This window comes from Ranitomeya variabilis, chromosome 2 (genome assembly GCF_051348905.1).
Source record: "Ranitomeya variabilis isolate aRanVar5 chromosome 2, aRanVar5.hap1, whole genome shotgun sequence".
NCBI lineage: Eukaryota > Metazoa > Chordata > Amphibia > Anura > Dendrobatidae > Ranitomeya > Ranitomeya variabilis.
This window is the reverse complement of record NC_135233.1, coordinates 37,978,989-37,991,543: the sequence shown is the minus strand read 5'-3', so window position 1 is coordinate 37,991,543 and position 12,555 is coordinate 37,978,989. Positions and strand designations below refer to the sequence as shown.

Sequence of the window (12,555 nt, the reverse complement as noted above, 5' to 3'; positions counted from 1 at the left end):
CCTTCCACGGCCTGGACAGCCTTTGAAAGTTTCCTCCCGTGCCGAGGCCAGGCTTGTCCGAAGAGTCAAGGCTAACCCAAGGACAACAAGGAAGGAGCTCCGGGAAGATCTCATGGCAGTGGGGACATTGGTTTCAGTCAATACCATAAGTAACGTACTCCACCGCAATGGTCTCCGTTCCAGACGAGCCCGTAAGGTACCTTTACTTTCAAAGCGTCATGTCAAGGCTCGTCTACAGTTTGGTCATGATCACTTGGAGGACTCAGACTGACTGGTTCAAGGTTCTCTGGTCTGATGAGACCAAGATCGAGATCTTTGGTGCCAACCACACACGTGACGTTTGGAGACTGGATGGCACTGCATACGACCCCAAGAATACCATCCCTACAGTCAAGCATGGTGGTGGCAGCATCATGCTGTGGGGCTGTTTCTCTGCCAAGGGGCCTGGCCATCTGGTCCGCATCCATGGGAAGATGGATAGCACGGCCTACCTGGAGATTTTGGCCAAGAACCTCCGCTCCTCCATCAAGGATCTTAAGATGGGTCGTCATTTCATCTTCCAACAAGACAACGACCCAAACCACACAGCCAAGAAAACCAAGGCCTGGTTCAAGAGGCAAAAAATCAAGGTGTTGCAGTGGCGTAGTCAGTCTCCTGACCTTAACCCAATTGAAAACTTGTGGAAGGAGCTCAAGATTAAAGTCCACATGAGACACCCAAAGAACCTAGATAACTTGGAGAAGATCTGCATGGAGGAGTGGGCCAAGATAACTCCAGAGACCTGTGCCGGCCTGATCAGGTCTTATAAAAGACGATTATTAGCTGTAATTGCAAACAAAGGTTATTCCACAAAATATTAAACCTAGGGGTTGAATAATAATTGACCCACACTTTTATGTTTAAAATTAATAAAAATTTAACTGAGCAACAAAACTTTTTGGTTTGTAAGATTTATGCATCTGTTAATTGTTAATTGCTCTTGTTTGAAGTTTGAAGGCTCTAACCTATTTGCATCTTATTAAACCTGCTAAATCTGCAGGGGGTTGAATACTACTTTTAGGCACTGTATATACTGCGTGCGTGGGCTGTTCTATACTACGTGGCTGTGTTATATGCTATGTGGGCTGTTCTACACTACGTGGCTGTGCAATATACTACGTGGCTGTGCAATATACTACGTGGCTGTGCAATATACTACGTGGCTGTGCAATATACTACGTGGCTGTGCAATATACTACGTGGCTGTGCAATATACTACGTGGCTGTGCAATATACTACGTAGCTGTTATATACATGGCTGGCCTCGAACAATCAGCGACAGGCGCAGTCCGGCTGCGAATTGGCGCAGGATTTGAACCACGCTTCGCTAATTGGTCGTGGCCGGCCGAATCCTGTGTATTCAATGTATTATTCTAAAATCTTCATAAATAAACTACATACATATTCTAGAATACACAATGCGTTAGAATCAGGCTACCATCTAGTTAGTAAATAATTGTCTTCCCCCCAAAAATGACAAATTTTGGAGCTTTTTTTTTCCTTCTTAGATCTCTGCATTGTGTTGTTCCTCTGTTGTTCGTCCTGGACATTTAGGAGTAAACGGTCTTATTTGTTAGGGGGGTGTCCAATCAGTGCAGTCTGAAAAGAAAACCGTAAAGCCCAGTTTCCTAGGAGGAATAACAGAGGAAATGGACAATTCCGAATTCTATTAAATCATAATTTCGGAGCATCATTTATTATAAGGGTTTCATAAAACAGACACATCAGAAGTGATAACAGGGGTCCTCCTTAACCCCCTTTTACAGTCAGTTTTCTCCTTTCAGCAGTCACATACCATGGAGGATCTTCCCCAGGTGGAGTGTCTTCGCACCGCGGGGGGTGTATTGTGCGCTCTGTTAAAACATAAAAGTAAAAACTTTATTTCCATCAACACAATCACGAAAGGTTTAGGAAGCTGAGGTATGGGGGGAGCCCCTCGATGGGGTCCGAACATTGCAGAGCGGCTTTAGCCATCAACAGAGACAAAGGGGGTCTCATATTTTTCATTTGATTTTTGATTTTTATTACATCTTTGGTCTACAGTGTAAGGATCCTACCAAACAGCTCTCCATATCCCAGCTTCCGAAACAACAATCAATTAGGCCATCATCACCTACAACTTGTTGATCGCAGCCTTTTATCATTTTTTTGTTTGTTTGTGCCCAAAAACTATCCTACGGGTTTTTAAAACAATTTTTCTATTTATTTTTAATTGATTTTTTTTTTTTTTTTAAAAGACAACTTTGTGCCTAGTTTAACAATGCAATGTGCCTTTGGGGGGGCACAATTTAACAGAGGAGTACAATGGAGATTGGAATTAGAGGGTGTACAAACTTTAGAGGGGGTGAGCTGGTATAAAGGGGGCACTATTATTTTCAAAGGTGGTAGAGGACTTCTATTGCTTTTAAAAAATTGGGGCATTATTACATAGCAAGAGGGAAATAAGGGGCATGGTTTCTTAAAGGGGATACTGAAGGGTTACTGTACTTTAAGAGGACCAATATCACAACGAGCCTCGAAAAAGTCCAGAAGACGATGACCCCATTTGGAGGAGACTTTAAGGCCAATCCCTTTCTACATAGGGTCTATTTCTTACATAAGGATTCACATATAACCTATTAGATCCGATTGATCGGTCCTGAAACCGATCAGATGTCAGGAATCATCGCAGTATCCCGGCGATCACTTACTCAGTGCAGATTTTGTGTTCTTTGTAGAATTTCATCCGAGCAGCAAATAGCCGGGATATATATTTGCTGTTTTCAATGTCATCCTGTTGAAATGCAATAAACAAGCGTAAGTCATCACATCACGTGGAAGCAGAAGAAACAGAATGAACGGGATGGTACAAGTGAAATTCCAAAAACTGTGACTTTATAACAAAAAAAGTTATGTAAAAGTGGAACACAGCAACAAAAGTAAAAAAAAAAATAAAATAAATAAATTCACTGAAAATGCTATCTAGACAAAGAAAAAAGGATCATGAGTTTTAACAATATGGATGTATTTTTCAAGATTTATGGGACAACTAGAAATTAACAGGATTACTTTACTGAACGACATGATTGTTAGGTCATCTCATGGTGTGTACGATGCAAAAAAATAAATTATTATTTATAGAAAAGAGTAATCAGAAGCTCAGCTAAGCTACTAGGGGAGGGTTTTTTTTTAAGCTGTTCAACAAGTTACAATTACCAGAACAATCACCATTGCAGCTCAGGAGTACAATATGGATTTCACCTATGGATAAGTACTGTAAAGTGTTTATACAGTGACTGCACCAGCAGAATAGTGAGTGCAGCTCTGGAGTATAATACAGGATGTAACTCAGGATCAGTAATGTATGTACACAGTGACTGCACCAGCAGAATAGTGAGTGCAGCTCTGGGGTATAATACAGAATGTGACTCAGGATCAGTAATGTAATGTACGTACACAGTGACTGCACCAGCAGAATAGTGAGTGCAGCTCTGGAGTATAATACAGGATGTAACTCAGGATCAGTAATGTAATGTATGTACACAGTGACTGCACCAGCAGAATAGTGAGTGCAGCTCTGGGGTATAATATAGGATGTAACTCAGGAGCAGTAGAACAGTGAGTGCAGCTCAAAGTCAATAAATTTAACCTTCAAATATTGCTGAAGAATGGACATAACCTTTAAGTTGGGTGTGTAAAGTGCAAATCCTGTAATAATACCAAACATTATAAAGTTTGGATAGTGACTCTATTGTTTTGCAAGTTCATTATGGGGGGGGTGATGGGGTTGAAAGGAGATTACTCACGTACCGTGTGAAAAAAGACGCTCTCTTCCTTTCTGTTCAGCTCCAGTACAATTACGGACTTGTTGTGTGTGATATTCCCAATGTCATTCCACCTGGAGACAAGATCGCAGGTTAGCTCTGCCAAGACTCGCATTCCGACATTGCGCAGTCACGCCAGCGATATCTCTGCCGTTCAGCCTCCAGCTTGGCAGGGCTCGCGGGACAGATTACCATTAGGATGCTTTCAAGAGCCATTCATCTGTGCGTGGCTGGAACCTATCTCTAGCCGACCATGTCAGGACACAGAAGTGCACTATTCATCCACTTGCTAGTGATGAGATTAAGAGAAAAAGTACCCATGTTCTAGCCTGCATGCAGATAAAGGACTGGTCGGGATGCTTCTCCTACAGCCCGCCGGGGCTCCAACACACTCAACACGCCGGGACATCGCTCCCGGGGAACTTATTACACGGTCCATCTGCACAGTGCCGCTAATATTACTTTACATGGTCACACGGGGGTTGGATGGGACGGATCCATCAGACCTCGGCAAGAGATGTATGCATTGTGGAAGAGACAGTAATGGCTGCGGCGGGCAATGAGGCCTAATGCGTCCCTCACCGGAAGTAGAAAGATATCGGGAGGCTGCAAGGAACAATGAGACCATATCGGAGAGACCACCACGTTACTGTGGGTGTATGTGATCCCACATGATGGCTCCTGATGAGCAATGCACTCATCCACAATATAAAAAAATGCAGGGTGCGGGTATATTGGGGGTATTGTCACACTTAGCGGTTTTGTTGTTTTTGCTGTGCAGTTGGGAACCTCTAATGGTTGTGTAATTTCAATGACTTTTACCTGCAAACCAATTATTTGTTTGCCAAGCAATTCTTGGGACACACAACCACAAACTGCATGGGAATATAACACCGACCATAATAGTGTTCTGAGCTCCGAGGCCTGGACATGCCTTCCCCTACCTCCACGGCCTGGACATGCCTCCCCCTACCTCCACGGCCTGGACATGCCTCCCCCTACCTCCACGGCCTGGACATGCCTCCCCCTACCTCCACGGCCTAGACATGCCTCCCCCTACCTCCACGGCCTAGACATGCCTCCCCCTACCTCCACGGCCTGGACATGCCTCCCCCTACCTCCACGGCCTGGACATGCCTCCCCCTACCTCCACGGCCTAGACATGCCTCCCCCTACCTCCACGGCCTAGACATGCCTCCCCCTACCTCCACGGCCTGGACATGCCTTCCCCTACCTCCACAGCCTGGACATGCCTTCCCCTACCTCCACAGCCTGGACATGCCTTCCCCTACCTCCACAGCCTGGACATGCCTTTCCCTACCTCCGTCTGGACATGCAGCCCCTCCAACCTCCGCGGCCATCGACACGCCGCTCCCCCACCTCCGCGGCCTTGACATGCCACCTCCACGGCCATCAACACACCACCTTACCACCACAGCCATCGACATACCGGCTACATCTGCACCTTTAGCGATTATTCACTCACCTGTAAGAGGCTGTGGCTTTTCCAAGACTGTCTCCAGTAAAGATCCCCATGAAGAAAATCCAGAGGTTGACGTCGTTGCTGTGGCTGTCCTACAAAACAAAAACGTAGCACAAGTTTAACCCCTTAGTGACAGAGCCAATTTGGTACTTAATGACCTAGCCAATTTTTACAATTCTGACCAGTGTCACTTTAAGAGGTTATAACTCTGGAACGCTTTATCGGATCCCGCTGATTCTGAGATTGTTTTTTCGTGACATATTGTACTTCAAGTTAGTGGTAACATTCCTTCGATATTAATTGCGATTATTTATGAAAAAAATGGAAATATGGCAAAAAAATTTAAAATTTCGCAATTTTCAAACTTTTTATTTTTATGCCCTTAAATCAGAGAGATATGTCACAAAAAATAGTTCATAAATAACATTTCCCACATGTCTACTTTACATCAGCACAATTTTGGAAACAATTTTTTTTTTTGGTTTGGGAGTTATAAGGGTTAAAAGTTGACCAGCAATTTCTCATTTTTACAACACCATGTTTTTTTTAGGGACCACATCACCTTTGAAGTCATTTTGAGGGGTCTATATGATAGAAAATACCCAAGTGTGACACCATTCTAAAAACTGCACCCCTCAAGCTGCTCAAAACCACATTCAAGAAGTTTATTAACCCTTTACGTACTTCACAGGAACTGAAACAATGTGGAAGAAAAAAATGAACATTTAACTTTTTTTTGCAAACATTTTACTTCAGAACCATTTTTTTTAAATTTTCACAAGTGTAAAAACAGAAATTTAACCACAAATTGTGTTGTGCAATTTCTCCTGAGTACGCCGATACCCCATATGTGGAGGTAAACCACTGTTTGCGCGCACCGAAGAGCTTGGAAGTGAAGGAGCACCGTTTGACTGTTTCAATGCAGAATTGGCTGGAATTGAGATCAGACGCCATGTCGCGTTTCGGGAGCCCCTAATGTGCCTAAACAGTGGAAACCCCCCACAAGTGATACCATTTTGGAAACTAGACCCCTTTAGGGAACTTATCTAGATGTGTGGTGAGCACTTTGAACCCCCAAGTGCTTCACAGAAGTTTATAACGTAGAGCCGTGAAAATAAAAAATCGCATTTGTTTTCACAAAAATGATTTTTTCGCCCACAAATTCTTATTTTCACAAGGGTAACAGGAGAAATTAGACCACAAAAGTTGTTGTGCAATTTCTCCTGAGTACGTCAATACCCCATATGTGGGGGTAAACCACTGTTTGGGCGCACCGCAGAGCTTGGAAGTGAAGGAGCACCGTTTGACTGTTTCAATGCAGAATTGGCTGGAATTGAGATTGGACGCCATGTCGCGTTTGGAGAGCCCCTAATGTGCCTAAACAGTGGAAACCCCCCACAAGTGATACCATTTTGGAAACTAGACCCCTTAAGGAACTTATCTAGATGTGTGGTGAGCACTTTAAACCCCCAGGTGCTTCACAGAAGTTTAGAACGTAGAGCCGTGAAAATAAAAAAATTGTTTTCTACAAAAATGATCTTTTTGCCTCCAAATTTTTATTTTACCAAGGGTAACAGGAGAAAATGGACCCCAGAAGTTGTTGTACAATTTGTCTTGAGTACGCCGACACCCCATATATGGGGGTAAACCACTGTTTGGGCGCATGGCTGAGCTCGGAAGCAAAGGAGCGCCATTTGACTTTTCAATGCAAAATTGACTGGAATTGAGATCGGACGCCATGTCGCGTTTGGAGAGCCCCTGATGTGCCTAAACAGTAGAAACCCCCCAAAAGTGACCCCATTTTGGAAACTAGACCCCCCATGGAATTTATCTAGATGTGTAGTGAGAACTTTGAATGCCCAAGTGCATCACAGAAGTTTATAATGCAGTCGTGAAAATAAAAAATATATTTTTTTTAACAATAAAGATTTTTTAGAACCCAAGTTTTTATTTTCACAAGGGTAACAAGAGAAATTGGACCCCAAAAGTTGTTGTCCAATTTGTCCTGAGTACGTCAATACCCCATATGTGGGGGTAAACCACTGTTTGGGCGCACGGTAGAGCTCAGAAGGGAGGGAGCACCATTTGACTTTTTTAGCGCAAAATTGGCTGTCGTGTTTGGAGACCCCCTGATGTACCTAAACAGTGGAAACCCCAAAATTATAACTCCAACCCTAACTCCAACACACCCCTAACCCTAATCCCAACTCTAACCCTAACTTTAGCCCCAACCCTAACCCTAACTTTAGCCCCAACCCTAACCATAACTTTAGCCCCAACCCTAACCATAACTTTAGCCCCGTCGTCACAAAAAGAGTTCAATGTAAAACCTTTTTTTTGTACGTCGCGTCCACCATTTCCGCGCATGCGTGGCCGTAACTCTGCCCCCTCCTCCCCAGGACATAGACTGGGCAGCGGATGCGTTGAAAAAATGCATCCGCTGCCCACGTTGTGCACAATTTTCACAACGTGCGTCGGTACGTCGGGCCGACGCATTGCGACCGCCCCGTACCGACGCAAGTGTGAAAGAAGCCTAAGGCTACTTTCACACTAGCATCGTACTCGGCCCATCGCAGTGTGTCGGGCCGACATACCGACGCTAGCGTTGTAAGCGCCGCACAACGGGTGCAGCGGATGCTGTTTTTTCAACGCATCCGCTGCCCCATTGTTAGGTGCAGGGAGGCGGGGGCGGAGTTCCGGCCGCGCATGCGCGGTCAGAAATGGCGGACACGTCGCACAAAAAAGTTACATGTAGCTTTTTTTGTGCCGACGGTCCGCCAAAGCACGACGCATCCGTCGCACGACGGATGCGACGTGTGGCAATCCGTCGCTAATGCAAGCCAATGGAGAAAAAAACGGATCCTGCAAGCACTTTTGCAGGATGCGTTTTTTCTCCAACGACGCAGCATTGCGATGGAAGCCAAAAAAACGCTAGTGTGAAAGTAGCCTAACCCTAGCCCTAACCCTAAATTTAGCCCTAACCCTAACCCTAGCCCTAACTCTAGCCCTAACCCTAACCCTAACCCTAATTTTAGCCCCAACTCGTCTCTCCTGCCGGCCAGCAGATGGCAGCAGATGGCGGGCGCACTGCGCATGCGCCCGCCATAAGGAAAAAGCCGGCCGGCAGGAGGAGACAGAAGAGGACCCAGGGACACCGGGTGAGTATGTTAGGGTCCCCGAATCCCCCTATTTCTCTGTCCTCTGATGTGCGATCACATCAGAGGACAGAGAATTACAGATCGCTTTTTTTTTTTTTTTTTTTTTTTGCGGTCGCCGGTAAACTGTTAATTACCGGCGATCGCAAAACAGGGGTCGGTGCAAACCGACCCCGATCATGTTCTTTGGGGTCTCGGCTACCCCCGGCAGCCGAGACCCCAAAGAACTTCCGGGTGCCGGGCGGCGGGCGCACTACGCGTGCGCCCGCCATTTTTTCCCAGAAAAAAGATGGCGGCGCCCATCGGGAGCAACGAGGAGCACCGGGGGAGGTAGGTAAGTATCGGGGGGCTATTGGGGGCCATCGGGGACCACATTTCTCTGTCCTCCGATGTGCGATCACATCGGAGGACAGAGAAATTAAACAGCAAATCGCGTTTTGTTTTTTTTTTTTGTTGCGACCGCCGGTAAACGGTTAACTACCGGCGATCGCAACTCGGGGGTCGGTAAAAACCCCCCGAATCATGTTCTCTGGGGTCTCGGCTACCCTCGGCAACCGAGACCCCAGAGAAAATCCGACTCTGCGGGGCGCTATTCACTTTTTCCACAGCGCCGTTAATTAACGGCGCTGTGGTTTAAGTACCCTTAGCGGCCGCCGTTAAAAGGCGTATCGGCGGTCGTTAAGGGGTTAATAATATAATGGTTAGATAATAATGTAACATGTGACTACTAACGTAAAGAGACGCAGGGTCAGTACAGCAGTCCCAGGCTCTCATGCTGAAAATACCAAGTGTGCGCACAAGACACTACGGGTGTATGCGTTATTCACTTGTCTCAGCTCCGGGGCCGGGCCTTGCTCCTTCTGCTGAGGATGCCTTCCTCTGCTGTAGTACATGCCAGGTTTTATAAGTAGCCGGATGAACGCCCGCGTCATCACCAGAGTACTTACTCAGTAAGCCTTGTATTCAGCTACTGTGTGCTTTGGCGTTTCGCCTCACCATCCAGGTTTTTCAACTCAGCCAACTCATTTTTTTTTATCCAGTACCATCTATATTTACTTCTTGACTCAGACCTGCTGATTAACCATTCACCTGCTGTAAGCATTAAAAACTTCACTCGTGTTGTCCACACTACAAAACGCTGCTGCATTGAGCGTCCCTTTAATGTGAGGAATTATTTAGTTTGCTTTTCTACTTCCTAAAGATCATCTATTTGCTTTTAGGAGACAGCACTGTCTTTAACCATTTGTTTGCTGCAAGTCTTGAACAGACAATACAGTTATAGTTCCTTTATAAGTCCACAATACAGACTGTCTTCTGGCATTTCCAACTTCACTTGTCTGCCTGGCGTCCAGCATATCCTGCTGATCCATGTGACATTCGGCAAGTCCTGTCCACCAGGTGTGTGATTTAAGTTAGATCATGCAGCATTAAATTGGGTTCTGTATCAAGGACAGCTCAGAGGTTGATAAGTAGTTAGAACTATGTCCACGGTGAAGTCAAAGTGCACCAATTTGTATTTAAAAGAAAAAAAAAATCATCCAAATTTCAGGAGAAACATATTTTAATATAAATTTTCCCCAATTTACTCATCTCAATGATTATAAACTGCAAACTACAACCTATGGTAGAAAAATCTTTCATTTAATTTGTCATTGAATAAAAAAAAACAAAAAAACGCCTCATTCCCCAAATTTTCATGATGTGCAATACAACCAATGACAGACAGGTGTCAGTAGAGAGCCAAGCTTATTCTTCCAGTAGGAATACCTTTACATGGAAACACTCCTGCCCGTATCCGTCCAAATGTTCCACTTCCTTTATATATTGAATTTCTGCTTCTTCCGGAGGTATCTCACTACAAGATAAACAGAGTCAGCTCATGAACTGAAGACAGCGGAACAAAAACATGACCTGACCATTATTAATTTTTATTTAAAAAAAAAGGTTAAGTTCCCTTTAAGAATAATGGTACAGCTTACAAGATCATCTGAATTTATAATGAAGGGTCTTGGGAAACAGGCTTAATTATTTGTTCATTTTTTTTAAGCAGAAAAGGACAAGAAAATGCTGAAGACTCCTCCAACAGCTGCTTTTCTCCCTCTGGAACAAAGGATTGGGCATGCTGCAATGCAACATGCCCTATCATTCTTTCCCCTGACATCTGCTTTGTCAAACAACCGGCCGATCCAGTAACTGGCAGACACTTAACAATATGTGTGGCTTACATTGTATGTTAAGGACATAAAAATATTTCAGACCCCCCTCCCCACGAAAAAAAAAAAAAAAAAATTATATATATATATATATATATATATATATATATATATATATATATATATATATATATATATATATATAATTTTTTTTTTTTTTTTTTTTTTAATAACAAAAATAAAAATAGTTGGCTCACCTTAGAGTCTTATGTTCCAAGGCCACTTTGTGAAGTAAATCATCCAGCACAGCCTTGTCTTTGGTCCAGCTCTAAAACAAAACCACAGATCGTGACCCAAACTAGTAAGGTAGAAGTTTTACATAAAAATTTCATTACAATTATATGAGCATTATCCTTACAAGAGCTCTACAGCGCCACCACTGTCTATGGGTTGTGTTTGGTATTACACGTCACTCACATTCCCTTGTATGAGGCTCAGTTTCCAGAATTTGAAAACATGGCTGCTTTATTCTAAGGACAGGGCCACACCTGAACAGAGGTTGTGTGTGGTACTTCGATATATTTACTTTGCTACAGTTTTATTTTTTTTGGAAGTTGCCATATTTTGTAATCCTGGACAGCGCCATTTTAGGCTAGCTATGGCTAAAACCTCAAACCTGCCTATGGAGGTGAGGGGCATGAGCCACTGCCAGATGCATCTACTAGGATACCAAATACAAGGCGATCTATAGGCTCCCATACACCTTTAACAGTAGCCAAACAGCCATCTGGTCTTCGTACCTAGACCCCCGCCCTCCTTCCATACAAAGAAAAAAATTTCCATCACAAATTACAGCAGCCACAAAGTTAAAAACAACAAACTTTTGCTGAGACAAATTTAAAAAAATAAAAATAAAAAAAAATTGGTGGTCTCTTCGAGAGTCACCTTGCTCACAGAGCGATCTCCACTAATTTTGCCTTCTTTGCTCATGGAAAACGTCCTATGACCACTAACAGATAATATAGTTACACGAAGTCATCGAAATGGACATATGTCAATATATTTTGGCATGTAATTCCCAGGTGTGTATGGTGTTCTACCTGAATATTGGGGCTTGCCTATAGAATGGGTAGTTGCACCCGGATCACGGTATTTTTGGCATTCGACTTTCGGAGAAACTATTCGCAGAGTGTTGAGTGGCCTTCATAAATTTGGTTTCCAACCTTAATAATCGGGGAACGGTAATAGGTAGGCAGAGACTGAATGTACCTGGGTCAAAGAGCTTGAGGGGGCAAAAGAAAAATAGTGGCCGGCTGTCGTAAATATGGTGTTCAAACGAAATTTCGAGGTAGGACTATAAGGGGGTGTAGACCACGATTTTCATCCAAGTCATGAAGTCTAAAGGGGACTGAAAGTCACACAGGAACTCTTCACAGGTTTCGTAAAATCGAGTGGGTGGACTTCTAAACTATAGCGATCAACCTGAAGGGGCATGTCAATAAGAAGGTGGAAGAGTTCAGGTTGCACCCGGACCATTGAGCATGGATTGGGGGTCCAAAATGTCTCCCTTATAAAAAGAGTCCAATACTATACACATCATAGCTCTTGATATTGTTTGGTGGACCATCAAAAGTAGACTAGCAAACCAGATGGCGATCATAACTGAAGGTCAACGCCTTTCGGTGGAGGTCTAGCCAAGCAGAGCTCAGCAGCCATGACGGTGCTACATAACTAAATCAGTAATTGGTAAAGCACAGAGCCATCTATTCTGATGACCCGGCACACGCCAACCTTGACTTGAAGGACATCTACATCACTGCTGCCTTTCTTCGCCGTTCCAAAGGAGGAACACACCTCCGCTTCAATAGCCTTGAATAGGTCTCTGAAGTTTTGCCAAGTATGGCTGACAGATTAAGCAATAA

General features: G+C 44.1%; 1 protein-coding gene across 1 annotated transcript in view; it reads right to left on the bottom strand.

Annotated features, from left to right (window-relative positions):
- The window catches only part of PTPN14 (protein tyrosine phosphatase non-receptor type 14), a 97,396-nt gene that overhangs the window by 32,228 nt on the left and 52,613 nt on the right, over nt 1-12,555 (bottom strand). The window contains exons 6-11 of the mRNA XM_077282281.1: nt 10,891-10,961; nt 10,248-10,335; nt 5,329-5,417; nt 3,829-3,916; nt 2,730-2,812; nt 1,835-1,892 (exon numbers count right to left, since the gene is read on the bottom strand). Coding sequence (XP_077138396.1) covers nt 1,835-1,892; nt 2,730-2,812; nt 3,829-3,916; nt 5,329-5,417; nt 10,248-10,335; nt 10,891-10,961 — 477 coding nt within the window. The remainder of the gene's footprint in view (nt 1-1,834; nt 1,893-2,729; nt 2,813-3,828; nt 3,917-5,328; nt 5,418-10,247; nt 10,336-10,890; nt 10,962-12,555) is intronic.